The sequence below is a fragment of the Girardinichthys multiradiatus genome, chromosome 13, assembly GCF_021462225.1.
Source record: "Girardinichthys multiradiatus isolate DD_20200921_A chromosome 13, DD_fGirMul_XY1, whole genome shotgun sequence".
NCBI lineage: Eukaryota > Metazoa > Chordata > Actinopteri > Cyprinodontiformes > Goodeidae > Girardinichthys > Girardinichthys multiradiatus.
In genome coordinates this window covers 27,032,539-27,051,984 of record NC_061806.1, presented here as the reverse complement: position 1 = coordinate 27,051,984, position 19,446 = coordinate 27,032,539, and the positions used below count along the sequence as shown (strand labels likewise).

At 36.6% G+C, this 19,446-nt stretch overlaps 1 protein-coding gene across 1 annotated transcript in view; it reads left to right on the top strand.

Annotated features, from left to right (window-relative positions):
• Positions 1-19,446, top strand: part of csmd3b (CUB and Sushi multiple domains 3b) — a 642,003-nt gene that overhangs the window by 110,993 nt on the left and 511,564 nt on the right. The window contains exon 4 of the mRNA XM_047383297.1: positions 8,740-8,962. Within this exon, the coding sequence (XP_047239253.1) occupies positions 8,740-8,962 (223 nt within the window). The remainder of the gene's footprint in view (positions 1-8,739; positions 8,963-19,446) is intronic.

Genomic DNA, 19,446 nt, shown 5'->3' with positions numbered 1-19,446 from the left:
CATACTTGCAGCATTTTTATTCCTTTTTAGAAAGTTAGTCATAAGAAAAAACAATCGAAATCTGTTAAAATCTGAATAGACAGCATCAACTTCATTGTACTTCTCTAGTTTAAAACACACAATACTAAGCCTTACTAATATGTCTTGTGTTGTAAAGATCATATTGTTTTCTGAGAAGTTTCATAGTAAAGCGATAGATTTTTACAGAAGGCACTAACTGGGGAGCTTGGGGTGGCAGCAGAAGGATACCATTCATGCAGGAACTGTTAATACAAATGCAAACTGAAAGGATAAAGGTACCTAATTACATTTTTTATTACAAATTGCAGAAACTCACACCTAAAGCATTCAACATAGAACCAAATGTAATTGTTTTATATGCTGTGAAGATAATCTCTAGTTAATTGAGCACATATTGGGGTTTTTTGATGCAGAGAAACTAGTTTAGACTCAATGTGGGCTAACAGTGACTGGCACATTCATTGGCAATTCAGAGCATCTACTACACCTTCGACATTTTTGGACTGTGAGAAGAAGCCCATGCATCTCCAGAGAAAGCTCTTTTTATGTACGGGGTCTAGTTACACTAAGCCTCTGATGTACAATTCAAATCACAATTTATGCCAATATATTAAAGCACAATTTATGTCCGATTTGTATAACGAAAACTGGACTGTCTTGAAAAGGGCATGTGCCAATGTAAGCCCCATGTTAATCTTCCTTGGTATAATAGTGAAGTCATTCAATATGCAGTATTACTTTGAGGAAAGAGATCAAGCTTATATGTATTGCAGACCAGAGTTCATTAAATCCACTCAATTCACGCAGCAGATTTTCTTCTTTGTTTCTAAGCTTCCTTTATCCAGAGAGTGTTTTGCTGAGCACGCATGCTCTTTTCCACTTAAACCCTGTTCCTCATTAGTAACAGTGCATATATTCACACCTGGGATCTACCACAGTCCGAGCACAAATCTTTTACCATTTGCAAATTAGTGTCTCTGTTAGTCTTCAGAGGTGAAAGACCTTGCCTTAAATGAATTCCCACCCAAAATTCTTCGTAGAATTACAAAAACAAACCACATTAATTGCTGTACAAAGTTATCTGTCTGGTTTGAGTTGTGAGGCAGCAATGCTCCTGAAACTTATGGATTCAAATATTGATCCAGTTTCCTTTAAAAAGAATGGAAAGAAACATCCCTCTTAGATTATTCCTTACCATGTAGACAAAATCGAAACAAGTCCACCTATATGATTAGTATAACGGTTTAAAGAAATACAGATAGAATATAATCTATCTTTTTATCTGCTTGGATGTGTGTGCCTTTGGGTGGTAAGAGGGAGACAAACGAGAGAATTGGGGTCAAAACAAATGATGGAATGAGTAAAAGGTTTTAAGGGCCAACATATTTAATAATCTCTGTGACTAATCCATGAATATGTGAACATCTTCCTTGTAATCTGCCTGCATGTCAATGTTTGTCCACTGGTGCATACCTGTGTGGATCTCTGTGTGTGAATGTGAATGTTCATGTGTATTTTTTTTTGTGCTTTCGGAGCACGTGTGTTTGTAGAAGGGCTGTCAGTGTCAGTCTGGTCATCAGCACAATTAGAAATCTCCCTCTACTCCTTTTTCCAATCCTTTAGGTTCCATCCCTTTTCTTTTTATCCAACTGATCCTTCCCCTTCCCTTCCCTTCCCTTCCCTTCCCTTCCCTTCACTCACACACCTTCACCTCCATCCCTCTGAGTGATGAGCCTTGAATCAATCTTTCATTCTTGCACAGATGAATGGGAAAGAACCACATATTTTTTCCTCCACTTAATCTGCTTTCAATCCCTTTTCTTCTGGCACTACTTTTCTCTTTATTCACTCAGCCTCATGTCTTAAATTTTTAATTCTGTGAAATTAGTCTATTTAGATAAAGAAATCCTTGAATCTCTAAATGACGGTAGTGTTGGATGTTGTAATATTTTCAGTGGACGTTATAGAGAATTGGAGCCATTTCTGAGCTTTGAAATTATGTCATGATTTTGCCAGTGCGAATACCTGAATAGGTAGTTAAGGAAAGGTCCATAAAAAAACTAATAGGGTAATTTTAAACAATCATCTTTGTAAGAATTAATATTTGTTATCCGTGTAAACTTGTACTCCACAGGACTAGAATATTAGACGTATTGGAAGACTTTACACGCTACAAGATATGTTTTCCCAAGTTGAGCAAAAGTTTTATTTTTAATATGTTTACAATAATTTCAAAAGGATTTTAACCTGCTTGAACATTTTCACATTAAAAATTCATGCATTTTAATGGAATTTTCTGACAGACCATCACAAAGTGGTGCATAACTAGGAAGTAGGAGAAAGGATGAACGTTAACTGTACCTATACAAAAGTTTTAAAACACCTTTCTCACTTAATGGGCCTCTTTATTTTCATGACTATTTAAATTGTAGATTCTCACCAGAGACAACAAAACTGTGAATGAGCACACGTGGAATTATGTAGTAAACAAAAAGTGTGAAATAAATCTAAACATTTTCATATTTTAGATTTTTTCTAAACAGCCACCGTTTGCTTTGATTACTGCTTTGCTCTCTTGGCATTCTTTCCATGAGCTTCATGAGGTGATCACCTGAAATAGTTTTCCAAACAGTCTTGAAAGAACTTCGCAGAGGTTCAATCAGAGACAGCCAGAGGTAAATATTTCAGTCATTACATCAAAGGGTGGCTACTTTAAGAATTCTTAAATATAACATATTTAAAGGTATTTTACAATTTTTGGTTTGCTACATAATTACGTATGTGTTCATTCACTGTTCTAATGCCTTCGTTGAGAATCTATGTACAATGTAAATCATCATAAACATAAAGAAAATCATTAAATGAGAAAAGCATTCTAAAACGGTATATTGTTATTATTTTAAGTAGAAATCTCAAAAGTGTATTCTACCCTCTTTACTTGAACACCTCTAAATATAATCCATTGCAAGCACCTGAGTAGACTTATTGTCTTTAGAAGTCATCCAAAATGTAAATGGAGTCCAACTGTGTGTTAATTTCAAAACTAATGCAATGCAACTGTTCTGAGAAGGCCTCAGGGGTTTGTTTGAGAACATTAGTGAACAAACGACATCATGAAGATAAAGGAAAACAGCACACAGTTCAAGGATAAAGGTTATAAGCTATGTTATAAAACAATATTACAAACTTTGAGCGTATCACTGAGCTCTCCCTAATCCATAATCTGAAGATGATAACAGATTTACAATCTGGTAACCTAACAAGACATAAGTATCCACCTAAACTGACAGGTCTGTCAAGGAAAGAATTAATCACAGATGCAGTCAGGACATGCATGGTAACTCTGGAGGAGTTTCAGAGATTACCTGCTCTGTTGACATAGACATTGTGTGCGCCCAAGCTGTTTTTTATGGCCAAAATGGCAAGGAGAAAGCCAGTTTTGAAAGAAAGCTATACAAAGTATTGTTTAAAGTTTGTTGGTTGCTGTGTAGGGGGACACATGAGCTTTGGTCAAATGAGAAAAAATTAAACTTCTTGGTCTATCTACAAAATGTGCAGTGAAAAACTGACACTATATATCACCCGAAACACAACATCCCTGCTATGAAACTCACAATCTGTGGCAAGAGTTGAAAATTGCTGATTCACCAATGCTCTCCAATTAGTCTAAGGCTAGGATATTATGCAAAGAGAATCTGCAGTTGTCACTGTAGTTGCAAAAATGGTTGACGTAGGGTTGACTTAACACTAATGGATGCCTCATTTTTAAATTTTCATTTTTAAAGAATAAAAAAAAAACAATACATGCTTTTCCTTATACTTCACAATTATGCAAACATTTGCATTTCTTCCAGATAAATTCCAACTAAAATACATTAGGTTTGTGGTTGTAACATATCAAATGTGAACTAAGTAAAGGAGTATGAAATTTTTGAAAGACACCTTATACTGTAGGAATGAGCAGATAGCATATCTAGGAGCAAGGAAATTTTCTTTAGTTGTGCATGTGCTTACCTAAATAGTCCCCTCTGGCTCTTTGTTGCTCATCTTTGGTTGATTGTGAAGGGAGAGAGAAGGGAGAGTTTTTGAATGGTTCAACTAAACAAGAGTTGGACTTAATATATATATATATATATATATATATATATATATATATATATATATATATATATATATATATATATATATATGGATGATTGGTTGGAAAAAGCATCAAGAGCTATCACCCTGCTGTCCCTGTGGCCCTGCTGCCATGGTAAATAATGAGCCTCATAAACATAAAAGGCAAGGCTATGATAATCCTGATTTGAGCTTTGCACTCAGAGGAGATCAATAAGGGTTTAGAAATTCAAGGGATTAAAACATACACTAAGAGCAATTATCAATTATACACTAACATTTAAAGGTAGAATGGCACACAAAGACATCATATTGCAGCATTGCTATTTTTTTCCTAACTTTAAAAAAAATTCTGTTTCTGGTCTGTATTTTGCAGTCATGATTTTCAGCTAAATTCGAATGTGGCATTTCACTAAACATACAGAATGATTCTACTGTGGTATGGTGTCCTTGAAAAAAAGTACACTAAACCCCTTCCAGCTCCACAGATAACTCTTCTATAAGCTTAATCCGCTGTCTGACTCCCCAGTGTTTTGCAGGAACTGAAGAGTTTATTCAGGAATCAATACAGTGTTATAAAAAAACACTGGACAAACTTCCCTCATAGACACCACAAGGTTTTCATCCAGCACCTGTGGCATGTTTGATACGTAAAGGATCAATTACATGAAGGGGAGGGAAAAAAAATCATCCTAATGTAAAAGAAATCAGTTCAAAATTTATACGTTAGTTGGCTATGTAATTTAGGAGTACAAAAACATCACAATAAGATTTAATAATTGATACCGCTTGAGCTTTTTCACACTAATGCATTACCACCAGAAACTTAAGTGATTCATTGGGATTAATATGATACAGAGAAGTACTCAAGAGGTTCAGGTAGTCCTGGAGGAGCTTCATTGATCCACATGGACTACTTGTTGACTAGACAACAATAAGTTCTGCATGGAAAAGTGAAAAGGAGAAAGCCATTGTCGAGAATTTGGTGCACGACTAGAAAATTGTTCTGTATATGCTCTCTATTCATTCTGACTGTGCTTGAACTATTTGGCTAAGAAAATAAGCTGTTTCTCTCTCCATATTTGAAAAGCTGATCTAGAGGCATGTGCTCTAGACATACCCTAAAAACCTACATCTGTAATTGCAGGAAAAGGTTGTTCTACAAAGTACTGAGTCAGGGAGGGCTGAACAGAAGTTTTTATTTGTAAATAAAAGGTAAAAACATAAAAATGTTTATAGTACTTCAACATACAGATTTTTTTATGATGGAGAGGGCATGATGAATGATTTCTTTAATACTACCGATATCCTGAAATACAGGTCCTTCTCAAAATATTAGCATATTGTGATAAAGTTAATTATTTTCCATAATGTAATGATGAAAATTTAACATTCATATATTTTAGATTCATTGCACACTAACTGAAATATTTCAGGTCTTTTATTGTCTTAATACGGATGATTTTGGCATACAGCTCATGAAAACCCAAAATTCCTATCTCACAAAATTAGCATATTTCACCCGACCAATAAAAGAAAAGTGTTTTTCATACAAAAAACGTCAACCTTCAAATAATCATGTACAGTTATGCACTCAATACTTGGTCGGGAATCCTTTGGCAGAAATGACTGCTTCAATGCGGCGTGGCATGGAGGCAATAAGCCTGTGGCACTGCTGAGGTCTTATGGAGGCCCAGGATGCTTCGATAGCGGCCTTTAGCTCATCCAGAGTGTTGGGTCTTGAGTCTCTCAATGTTCTCTTCACAATATCCCACAGATTCTCTATGGGGTTCAGGTCAGGAGAGTTGGCAGGCCAATTGAGCACAGTGATACCATGGTCAGTAAACCATTTACCAGTGGTTTTGGCACTGTGAGCAGGTGCCAGGTTGTGCTGAAAAATGAAATCTTCATCTCCATAAAGCTTTTCAGCAGATGGAAGCATGAAGTGCTCCAAAATCTCCTGATAGCTAGCTGCATTGACCCTGCCCTTGATAAAACACAGTGGACCAACACCAGCAGCTGACACGGCACCCCAGACCATCATTGACTGTGGGTACTTGACACTGGACTTCTGGCATTTTGGCATTTCCTTCTCCCCAGTCTTCCTCCAGATTCTGGCACCTAGAATTTGCTTTCATCCGAAAAAAGTACTTTGGACCACTGAGCAACAGTCCAGTACTGCTTCTCTGTAGCCCAGGTCTGGGGAATGCGGCACCTGTAGCCCATTTCCTGCACACGCCTGTGCACGGTGGCTCTGGATGTTTCTACTCCAGACTCAGTCCACTGTTTCCGCAGGTCCCCCAAGGTCTGGAATCGGCCCTTCTTCACAATCTTACTCAGGGTCTGGTCACCTCCTCTCGTTGTGCACCGTTTTCTGCCACACTTTTTCCTTCCGACAGACTTCCCACTGAGGTGCCTTGATACAGCACTCTGGGAACAGCCTATTCGTTCAGAAATTTCTTTCTGTGTCTTACCTTCTTGCTTGAGGGTGTCAATAGTGGCCTTCTGGACAGCAGTCAGGTCGGCAGTCTTACCCATGATTGGGGTTTTGAGTGATGAACCAGGCTGGGAGTTTTAAAGGCCTCAGGAATCTTTTGCAGGTGTTTAGAGTTAACTTGTTGATTCAGATGATTAGATTCATAGCTCGTTTAGAGACCCTTTTAATGATATGCTAATTTTGTGAGATAGGAATTTTGGGTTTTCATGAGCTGTATGCCAAAATCATCTGTATTAAGACAATAAAAGACCTGAAATATTTCAGTTAGTGTGCAATGAATCTAAAATATATGAATGTTAAATTTTCATCATGACATTATGGAAAATAATGAACTTTATCACAATATGCTAATATTTTGAGAAGGACCTGTATACGAGTCAAATTCTCTACGATTTAGCAGCTATTTTAGTCTCCTCCCCTGCCTGCTACCACATGCAAAGAGCCATAATGAAGATCCTGGTGCTCGTTAAGGTCTAGAGGAATTAATCCCTTCTTTACCATTAAGTGTCTATTGTACCCCCTACCCCCACCTTATGTCATCTGTTATGAGGCTGGATATTTTTACATGTCAGTAAGCTACTCGATTAGCAATAGCAAAGGAATAGTCAGGTTTCTATGTCTTGGAGGGCGAGTCCTAGACTTTGCTTCCAGCTTGCTCTAGGAATGGGGTTTTAAAATCTTATGCTGAATGAGACTACCAGCTCATGTTGGTGCTGCACTAAAACAAATCCTACCCATGGAAAGATTTTATTGCTGGCAGCACCTCTGCTTTCAGATCTCTGGAGCTAAACTTTAAGAAGCTCAGGGAAATATGTGTCTTGGGTGTAGCTTTTCTAAATGTGTTCTATTAATATTTTTCATACATAAGTATAATATTGACCCACTTTGAGATTTTCATGCTGTGGCTCTCTTCTTCATATATCAGTATCTCAAATGTAGAGACAATATTTGAAGATGTGCAGGTGTGAACATTCATGTAATCACTGTGATCGCGTTACTTATCCATTACATGTATATTTTGAATCGCTATTGCGAGTAGTTGTTAATGACCCATTTTGATAGAAGTGCAACAGGCATAGATCCACTTACAGACTTACTCACCAATAGCTTTGATTTGGAGAAACATTAGGAGCAGAAAATAGTTTTAAGCTAATTTAACTACACATACGATTGCAGGTATAACCAAGCACCAAATACCGTGGCTTGTTAACAGCAGCTCCTTTATGGTGAAGGAGATAAATAGACAGTAACACCCTTTAAGCCGAATCCTGTTATTTAAAAGGGGGCAGACAGTGGGAGCATAATGTTCAATCAATAGACACCTTTAACACACACCAGATGATTGCAGGACTTTAGACATAGGTATCTCCAGGCTTTCATGTTTATGTACATGCTGGCATTATCACTGCAGTACAATGAGCTGCTACAGTGGTTAGAAGATTATCATTTATAACCCTAATCAACCATTTTCTAAAAAGTAGATCAACTTACAGTTCAGTCAGTGAGTGCCACATAGAATTTTTCTTTTTCTTTATGAAACATTAGTGACAGAAAGCTGTTTGGACATCTTAAAACCTCCACCCACAAATTCTATATTTTTTGCTCATATCTATATACAAGCCAGCAGTAGCTCTTCAGCAATTTCAAATTTACCTACAACTTTTATTGGTGAAATATAAAAGGACATAACAATGTTTTAGCAATTTAGAGAGATTAAGTAGCAACTAATATACTGTTATACAAGCTGGCGTTCCACTGCAGCACAGCTGTCTGCTGTAGAAAGGTAGCTGTTTAAAAGAGGATAGTTGCTATTGCTGGTCTGACTTGGATTCACTGAGGATGTTGTTTAAAGTCTGGTAATTATCAACATTCACAGTAAAAGTTCTGGCAATATGGGATATAATGTGTTCAAAATGTTCACTTGTTTACTTACTCATTCAGTTGCAACTTATTGGTTTCAGGCACCAATAAAATAACATTCTAAGGGATGAGATGAACTGATAATAAACTTTGCTTTGCCACACAAAACCCACAACCATTTGAAAATGTGTAATGTATTAAACATGTTTAATTAAATATGTGTTGTCTCTTTTTATTCACAGGTTTCATCTACACCTGTGGGGGTACACTGAAAGGCCGAAATGGCAGCATAGAATCACCTGGTTTTCCATATGGCTACCCCAATGGGGCAAACTGCACCTGGGTCATTGTTGGGGAAGAAGGAAGTAGAATCCAGCTCATTTTCTTGTCATTTGCCATAGAAGAAGAATATGACTTCCTGTCCTTGTATGATGGACACCCACACCCTGCTAACTTCAGAACAAGGTAGGACCAGTGCTTTCAGTTTAGTTGCTTAGCATCTGAAGAATATTAAAATCTGATGGCAATTTAACTGTTTTAGATTATTTTGCATGATCATGCTTTTTTTGTAGATGGCCCTAATCAGTGGAAGCAACACTCCTATAGTGATAGTTGATTGATTCCTTTATACTTATCAAGCTTTAAAAATGTCCAGCAGGCACCAAAATTATCCCAATGCAATCTTGTAAAACTGCAGGGATCTTAGCTATGCTGCAAGATAATCTAAATTGTTCTTTTGAACACAGGTTTTTTTCATACCACAAAGGCTAGACAATGTGGGTAGTCACAGATGAACTAACATCATGCACAGAATTATAAATTAATTGGATTATACCCAATTTTCTTGTTTTAAATTTACAAAAAGCTGTAATAATAGTAAACACTTTTTAAAATGGCATGTTGCTTATAGCTAAATTGTCTTTTACAGTAAATGGAGAAAAATAAATCTAATTTCTGCTGGTTTGTTTTCCCCAGTCAGAGCCATTAGAGGAAATTAAATGGCCCATACCAACAGGGTGCGGCCCTTTTGTGGCACACGCTTCGCTTTGGCTCAATCAGTGCCACTGTGGGTCACCCTTAATTATAGAATCATTTTATTGAGCTCCTTCTGTGATAACCAGAAACAACCAGAAATAAAATCATTCCTGATACGCCACAATCCTCACCTTCCCTTATGATTTTATTTGCCAATCAATACTGCATAACAGCATTTGGGTTTATATAACAGCAAGCCTTTACTAAGAAATGACATCTGTTTAAAACATACTTCAACTTTATCCCATTGGTAATTAAATAGTACTATATTGGGATGTTTGCCACCAGGACAAAGACAACAACTGTATCCTGTCAAAACATGACACGACTTTATACTGATTAGCTGTTTTGTTTGATGCCTGCTCAGAAGTCATTAAACATGTAAGGTAGAGAAATGAGCAGCCAACTGTGAGTTAGACTCTTAATTCCATTTAGGATTATGCGGATGAGGAATTTCACGTGGAACTAAATCCTGAAATCTAGTGTATCCAACCTAAAAGCAAAGTAGGCTCAAAACAAGACATGCTTCTGCTTGTTGTTTTCCTCAAGAAACCTGCCACCTCTACACACATCTCTTTTTGGCATTTGGATGCAGAACGCTCCAGCTGATGTTAGAAAGACAAACAGAACTCTGATGACTCTATAATAACATATACATTTAACATGTAAAATATAAGTACAACGTTTACTATGATAATTACTCAAATCACATTTTAAAAGTACTAGCCATTAAATTTTCATCATATTTTGGTACAAGCACAATTTTATCAGAGTTTATATTGGAAAGTAAAAGGAAAACAACATCGAGTTTTAACTTTTATTTTTTTTACAAATACAAAAAATCAAAAGGTTTGGTATGCATTTGTGCTCAGCCCCACTGAATAAATACTTTTTTGAAGCATTTTTCCCTGCAGTTAAAGCTGTATTTTTTTTTGGGGGGGGGGGGGGGGTACATGTATCTGCTAGCTTGGCACATCTAGAGATGGAAATTTCTACCACTTCTTTGAAAAATAGCTTAAGCTCAGTTATGGGTGGAGAGCATCTGTAAACACCAATATTCAAGTTGTGTCTCAGATGCTTAATTGGATTTGGATCTGCACTTTGACTTGACCATTCCAACATTATGTTTTGATCATTTCATAGTGGCTCTGGCTGTGTGTTTTAGCGTTGTGGTACTACCGGAAGGTGAACACGCACCCAAATGCCAAGTCTTTTTGAGCCTGAAAAAGGGCTTTCTTCCATGTTTGCCTTCAATTTGGCTCCATCCATCATGCCATTGACTCTGAACAGCTTTCCTGTCCCTACTGAAGAGAAGCATCCTAACACCATAAATGTACCACCACCATGTCTCACACTGATTATAGTGTGTTCAGGGGTATGTTCAGCATATGTTTTCAATCACACATACTAAATGTAATCATTGTTTTCACATGATTCCTGTGTCTCCAACATGACTTATGGCAAGTTCTAAACAGGACATCTAATGAGTTCTTTCAACAATGGCTTCCTTCTTGCCAGATATGTGGAGTATTTGATAAATAGTTGTATTGTCAATAGATTTTCCGGCCTGAGCTACGCAACTCTTCCAAGGCTACCATGTGGCTCTTAGCTACATTTCGATTTATGCTCTCTTTGCCCAGCCTGCCACTTTGGCTGGCTGGACAGTCATATCTAGGTAGGTTTACAGTTGTGCAATACTAATATCCAGTTTCAGATGATGGAATAAACAACGCTACATGATATATTAAAGCTTTGGATATGTTTTTGTAACCTAACCTTTTCCACAATTTTAACCTTAACCTGTATGCTTTGTTCTTTGGTGTTTATTATGCTTTGTTTGTTAGTTTGTTTACTAATGTTCTTTAACAAACCTCTAACTTCAAAGAGCTAAAGTATTTACACTGAAAGTAATCCACAAGACAGGTTATCTATTTAATAATAAGGTTAATTCAAAATAATGTTGGTTGGACTGGATTTTGGGGGGGGTAAGATTAAAGGTGGCTGAATAAAAAGGCTTACCAAACAAAAAAGAAGTATTGAAAAAGAGATATCTATTTCCATTTTGTGCTTGTTTTCTAAATTTTTTTATCTTCAATCAAAAATAAACTGTATTTGGGAGTGTACATTAAATACTAGAACAGAACTTTTCTATTAAAATGACAGGAACAAAAATAATGTCCATGTGCATGTAAGAGCTTTTATTAAAATGCAACCTGAGTGTTAGAGGAACACCGATAATAGACAGCCAAGATGACCTCCTGACCTAGGCACCTTTAACAGTCTATTGTTGAAGTGTGAAGTATTGCAGATGGCATGGAGAAATCAGTCTCACTCTCTCAGTGTAGATGTATTAAAAGGTTTGGGAGAGCTGTCCTGGTAATGTGTTCAGCTAAATGAATCACTCGGTATGGTTCCATTCTCACAGGAAGATACGTTTCTGTAGCAGGTGATGACATTGCCTTTTAAGAGACACTTTACACAAAATTGCTTTCTGGTTAAGATATATGACACAGTAAAACATCACAATCCAATTTTAGCTACTTTTAAGAAGTGGTGTCTATTTCAGGATTTTACTTTCTGAGCATGTAAATGTTCAATTCCAGGTGAAGCTCTCAGAATTTTGTTATTTACCCAGCTGTAATATTCTCTGTAAATTTTAGGCTTATGCAGCTGTTGAGCTGTTCTAAGCTGTCAGTACAGGAAAGTCTAGAGTATTATTACACCAAGGTAGGATTGTGGCAGATTTAAAATTGGAAATCATCTCTGTGTGTCCCATTAACAAAGAGTTAAAATTTAGACTTTTGCTCCTTCTATGAACACATTTAGTATGAAAGTAACATTTATACTAAGAACTAAAAAGCATTCAGCACAATATTTCCCGGCCAATGTAAAACAGGGTGCTGGTCATTGTGTCTGTTCACCATTTTGTATTTCTGCAGTTTTGGTGTTTTTGTATCAAACATTTTGCAGTTTTTGCTGTTTTTACTGACCATGTCCATTCACATCTCCAATGAAGACTTTTGTATCAGCTTCAACTTTTTAGTTAAAATAATTTTCTACATTCTACTTGTAGTCTACTGTAAGGAAATTTGATTTTCTTACTAATATTCACACTATTTCACACACTTGAGTAAAAATATTATGGGGTCACAATATAGGTGTTTACAAGTTTGTTTATGACCAGCCACTCATGAAATAAACTGATATGCAATGGTTAAGTACATGATATGAAATGATTTGTTTGTTGATACATATACCCAGGACATATCTAGATACAATCAGGAAACTTAAAAAAATTTAAATCTAGAGTTTCCTAAACAATTGCCATTAAACAGTTGTTCCTAATGATGAGGCTGTTGCATATACAGTGAAAATGTCCAGAAACAACAGCCTAATGATGAGGCTGTTCTTTCCGGACATTTTCATTGTAGATGCAAAGTGACAGAGGTCAAATGAGCTAGGTTGGGATTGAGCACATGAAGTGCTTTAAAAGCCATTTATCCCCATTGATCACATGGCTCTGGAGAAGCAGCTACTGTTTTCAGCCACTGCAACCATTTGAAAATCAATAAAATATATTCCCCAGTTCCCTGAATTTACTTCATTTCCCATTATGGTGGGCTGGAGTCAAAACCATTAGTCATAGCAAAAGCCAGCATGCTCTCCATACCGTTACCCAGTTTATTGTAAAGTTTGCACCATAAGATGTATTCAAATGCCACAACTGGTGCACTGGCAGTGCAATTAAGATTGACATATTTCAAGCTGAATAATAAACATCGTGGTCTAACATACGTAACTGGAGTATGGTCTCAAGATATTAGATTCATGCCTAATATTTGGAAATATTTATTACCAATAGGCATTAAGATAAACAGAAAACTTTTAAGCTACAAAGTAATTTGTATCACAATTTGTATCACAAAGCAAGAAAGAGTACTTCCATGAGAGAGAACAAAGACCAGAAGAAGCAACCATTGTGGATCAGGATATATAATATATAAAAGATCAGTAAGGATAAAGTAAGGAAGGCATTGAAAAGGATGACAAGCAGAAAGGCAGTTTGTCCTGATAATACTTTATATATATAATTTGTCCTTTATAAATTTAATTTTCTCTCTTCTCTTTTTTATATCTCGTGTTGTTGTTTTCTTGTGGACCATGACTCTGTTGAATAAAGTAATCTTCTTATCTTCTAATACACCTGTGGAGGTATGGTCAGAGGGAGGTGGATTGTGTTTTTGAAGTTCTACTGAAAGCACACGACAGGGTGGGTGTTTTCCCTGGACATGAGAGGAATAAGGGTTATCCAGAGTAAGACATAATACATGTGTGTGAATGAAAGGGACCCAAGTGGAACTGTGAGGTAACAGGGAACAAAGATAAAGAAGGTGGAGAATTTTAGGGACTTTGGGTTAACAGTCCAGAGCAGCAGTGAGTGTGGAAAATATGTGAAGAAACATGTCCAAGCAGGTTGGAACAGGTGGAGAAAAGTGTCTGGTGTGTTGTGTGATAAAAGAGTATCAGCGAGAATGAAAGGAAACGTGTAAAAAAAGCTGGTGAGGCTAGCAATTGTTGTGGAATTTTCTTATCAAAGTGGGTAGAAGTTGACTCATAACAAGAGAAAATCCGGACTTTGTCTTATAAGTTTTATTCAAAGGCATTCAGCGTTTGAAGACCCTGACACTGAGGTTAGTCAGTGAAACAGAGCCACGAACAGAAATCACAAACAGTATTTATACTACAAATGAGGGTGTTATCTCAACTTCAAGGAGTTTTAGAAATATGGCCCCTAGACCCTCCCCGGGTCAGAGTTAACAAAGTTATTTATGAGGCCACCCATCTACCTTCCCTTGAAATATACACTTCAGGAAGGGTTAACCATAAAACTCTCCAGCATTTGAATTTAGAGTCCATCTGCTAATAAAAACAGAACACTAATAAAACACAGAGGTCAGAGGTGAGAGGTAGATGGAAGGTCACCTGTGAGTGATACAACACAGAAACAAATGAGAGAGGTGAAGGGAATATCAGAGCATTTTAAAAGAATTTTCCATTACACTCCTTTCTTCTGATTACAAGATAATCACAAAACGAAAAGAAAATTCTACAAAACCATCACCCAAGGAAAAATGACCTCCACCAACCGGTTATCTGGAAAGAAAGTAGCTAGAGCATAAGTAGCATCAATAGGAACTGGTACCAAAAATGGTTGATCATTAATAGCACGTGGAATCAAACAACAAACATAGCAACTATCATTCTTATCTTCCTCACGGTTTGATGCATCAGTTGCCACCAGACATTATCAGCATGATCATAGTAGTCAGAAAAGTGATGGATCTCTCTTCGAATCCGCTGATGAGTATTATTAGCACAATTCCTCAAATTAGCCTTACATTGTCTTTGCTGTACCTTTTCCCAAATGAACACAAGAGTTATAAAAATACTTGAAATACCAATCATTAGCATCAGAACAGACCATCTTCCATTTAACTGCATCGTGACCTTGACGTGGAATGTCCTTTCTTCTGGTACTGAAAGCAAACAGTTTTTTTTCTCAAAGAAAACAAATTATAAACAACTTAAAAAAAAATTAATAATCCTGCTGCCTCTCCTGAGTGGCTTCTGCGCTTCAAGCTGCCCTGTCACCAGTCTGGTACAGGTGGGCGGTCGTAGGAAGCTCCTCTAGAAATATATTTAGAAACAGGAACTCTAACCTGCTGGAAGTCAGGCTTCCATAGTCCAACTTATGATTTCTAACTTTCAGGCAATGCGATGGCCTTAAGTAGATTCTGAAATAACGTTGCACTGCCCAAGGGATTATTGTGCCCTTGTAAGAACAGTGTTCTTCAACCACCTGTTCAATCACTCGCCAGTGATCAGCTTACAGTTCTTTATCTTGTGGTGGTCCGCTGTCCTCACACCTTTCAGGCCGTGGATGATCCATTTGGAAGATGACTTGTGTCCTGGAAGCCAGATGAAGCTGGAGGAGCTGGAGCTTTCCTGCAGCTTTCCTGCAGCTTTCCTGGGTGTCTAGTAGGATCTGATATGGGCCATTCCAGCGCCTGGACTTCCTGTGTTTTCTCCTAGATTCTCTGACCAGAATCCAGTCGCCAGGAATAAAGGACTGGAGGGTGGAAGTGGCTGTTTCTGGTAATGCAGCCTTCACCGTCTGTGAAACTTGAGAAAACACAGTGGACAGGTTTTGACAGTAAAACAACATCCTATCTTCACACAAAGATGTGGAAGAAAATTATCTTGGCAATATCCCCATGTCCAAATTAGGAGACCTGCCACACAGCACTTCAAAAGGACTGAGATTTGCCTGTGTCCTTTGTCTCAATCTCATATAAGTGAGAACAATAGGTAGAGCCTTCACAACACTTGGCTAATTTTCAATTCAAAGTCCCATTCTCAAACCTAAGTGCTTAACTACATGAACTTCATCAAAACATCCAACAAAATCCAAAGAATTGATCTTCTGACTTCACCTGATATACTAGCAGTGACCATCAGCTAAATATTCTGAATATCAAAAATGTGACCTGATGTTTGAGGAAGGTCTGATTACAGGTCAACATTTCATAGTTTCAGAAAACCCAAAAAGAATTTCAAAAATGGTCTAATCTGTGGAGATGTAAAATTTCACAAAAGAATCAACACCATAATTTCAGAGAGGTTATCATAATGTGGTCTTAGGGAGCTATGCACCATTTATATAACAAAGTACAACGTCTCTCTCGCATTGTCACTAAGTCCTCACTGGAGGTCTGAGCTACCCTTTTTTCCATGAGTACTAAAACTTTTGGAACCCCATGTTACTTTATTCTGACATTCCCCTCTTCTGGCGCAGGGTCCAACCCATGCGACAATCCAGCAAAAAGTTTGTACAAAAATCTTCTAGTAACCAAGATCATATTACATAGAACCAAAGAAATGAATTCTGACATAACTATGTGTCACTATGAATTTAACGAAAGCAACATAAAGAAAATCCAGATGTTTTTAACTGCAATTCAGTTCCATCAACAACTAAACACAAACTTTAGTTATTCACGTCATCAATGTCTCACTTAGAAATTAGTCACACATCATCCTAATTTGTCTTGTACAAAGATGAGTATTAGATTAATGGACATCCAATGTAATTTGGATGAATAAACCCTACAAATTGAATCAAATAAATAATTCCCACCAAGTATAAAGGCATGACTCTGATTCTTTATCAAAAATATATTCCTTACTTTTGCATATCTTGAACTGTCAGCTAGCTTAATGGCACCAGGGAAACTTTCAATCTAATAAATCACCAATGATTCTGCATGCAAAACTAATTCTTCAAACTAGTTTAAACTATTTTATTAACCTTTTAGTAATAAAACACATAAATCTAAAAGTCATGCTACATCCTTAATTATTATACAAAAAAAACATGTTTTTAAGGCAACAATCACTACAAGCATTTTGATTCTATTGTCTCTTAAACAGTGTTAAAACTCAGGAAGGGAGGTGCTGAGCGTTACCATGACAACAAAGGCATGAACCAACCTAGTAGGTGGGCGGAGTCAGGCAGAACTAACCTCTGATTGACAGCCTATGGGCAGACCCACAGTTTCTTCATCCCATCCCACATTAGTGTAACTTAAACTGCAAAGCTATTAACATGAACCTACCTCAGAAACAAGCTGCTTCTTAACTCCCCTGAAAACTCAAAGTTTTAATCAATCTGAGATTTAGAAACATTATTCTAAACATGGATTATTGTTTCATGCAACATATAAACAAACATTAATTCCAACAAAACAAAGACAAAACATCAAAGACAGACAAATGGCCAAATTTGAAGCTTCAAGAATTCAAAGAAATTTTTAACAATCTCTTTTCAGAATATGTTTTCTCAACCATATCTTTTAATGCTATAATTGATCAATTTTGTTATGACAATCGTCAGGATCCTTTTTAAAATGAGTGCACATAGTCCAAAGAGATCTCAAAGTATTTAGAAGCAGGATCCTTTTTAAAATGAGTGCACATAGTCCAAAGAGATCTCAAAGTATTTAGAAGCACAGCAACAGTTTTCTCTTATATGAATCCAAATTTACTGATGCTGAAACCTTTTGCTAATTCTTTGTACTGTAACTCTGTAATAATAACTACAATCCTGAGAGTTATTGTTATAGTTCTCTTTTTGTTTGGCTCAATTTGATCGCAGCTGCATTGCAGAATTTCAAGTTAAATGCAAAGAAGTATTTTTAATTTAATTCAATTCAAATTCAAAGATACTTTATTGATCCCCGAGGGGAAATTAGAAAAGTCAGCGTTGACATTTTCATGTTATACCCAAACTAAACAAAACTGCAGTGTTTGACTTAATCAGAAATTAAGATAAGAAGCTTGTCTCCAAACTGGACTTTTTCCCACATAGTGTTTAAAGAAGAACAAACATCATTTTCTTTAATTTGGCTATTTAAATTTTGAGAGTTGGGGAAAACTTATTACTAGAACCCCTCTTTTACAATCCAAATGCTGATAAATGTTTCAATATTTTATCTCTTAGTAATCTGAAATTACCTTGTGTACCTTTGTACTCCTATGTATTCCTTTAATCTTTAAACCCTAAGAAATCAAACAAGGAGACTTGAGTTTGAGCCGACCATCCTCTTACTGTTAAGAGAGCCTTTATTTCTTTTCTTTTCCTAAAATAAAGGATTTTACTTGTCTTTATTCCGTTATACAAGTCCTAACCTTGGTTCCAAAACTAAACTCTTCAACCCCAATCTGTGTTCCCCAGAGTAGAAATTTTGAGTATTATTGCATTTCAAAGTCACCAAATGACTGGAACTCATCATTGGCATAGATCTATTTTAATAGGTAATCAGCCTACCTTTAAGTAAGTCTTATAATTTCATGGACCCAAAATCTATGGCTTACAGGCTTCAGGAGTCCAGGAACCACAAGTTGAGTACTACTGCATTGAACAATGGTGTTAACTTTCTGCAGAGATTGAAGGATTGGCTAAATATATTATTTCTGCTTGGCCCATAATCAGATTTAAAATTATTAGTTCACAGCTCCTAATTTACCTCAGATCATATTTGCTGCGAACCCAGTTCATAAGAAGCTTCAGACAAACATTATGCTAAAAAACCAAAAACAAAACAAAAACCAGATCTGTTTTAAAATAAAGAAAAAGCATGCTTAAAAAACTTGGTACTGTGGTGGAAAATAACTCCACGGTTCTGAAGGCCTTTTCATGCAGAGTCTTTTAGGAAGCATGAGATTAGTTTAATTTTTGTGTGGTACCACTGTCCAATCAGATTCTTTCTAAATAACCCAATTTTTTCATACTCATTTTAAAGGTTTGTTTTACCAAGAGAAATGTGTTTAACAAAGCCAATTACTCTCAAAAGTTTTTAAAGTTTTTAGCTGGTGATATCTTAGAAAACAACAAGTGTTTTAATATTTCTATGCAACACAGAACTGATCAAGTGTCCTTTCCTTCTCCAAAGGGAGAAAAAAAGAACCTGCAGAACCAACCTTTCATAGTTTTTGTCAGGACCTGATATAAGGTACAGTGTAAATCAACACGCTGCATGAATCAGAAGAGGGAAGAAAAAACTAATACAACCTCTTCCCAGCAGCTGCTGTGAAAAACAATGAATTTGTACTTTCCATAAGCGTCAGTTAGCACTTGCGGACAAAAACTGCACCAAACTGTAAATACTGTGTCAGAGACTGTATGAAGACCATCTGCAGTAAAACTAAGCCTGTTTTAATGAGGTCTCTACCCATTAGATTTATGGGATACAAACTCTGACAACAGAAAATAATATCTGAAGGAGAAACCCATCAGGTTTTACGCATGCGCTTGGTTTTAAAAATGCTCCTTCATGAGATCTGTCCTGAGAATA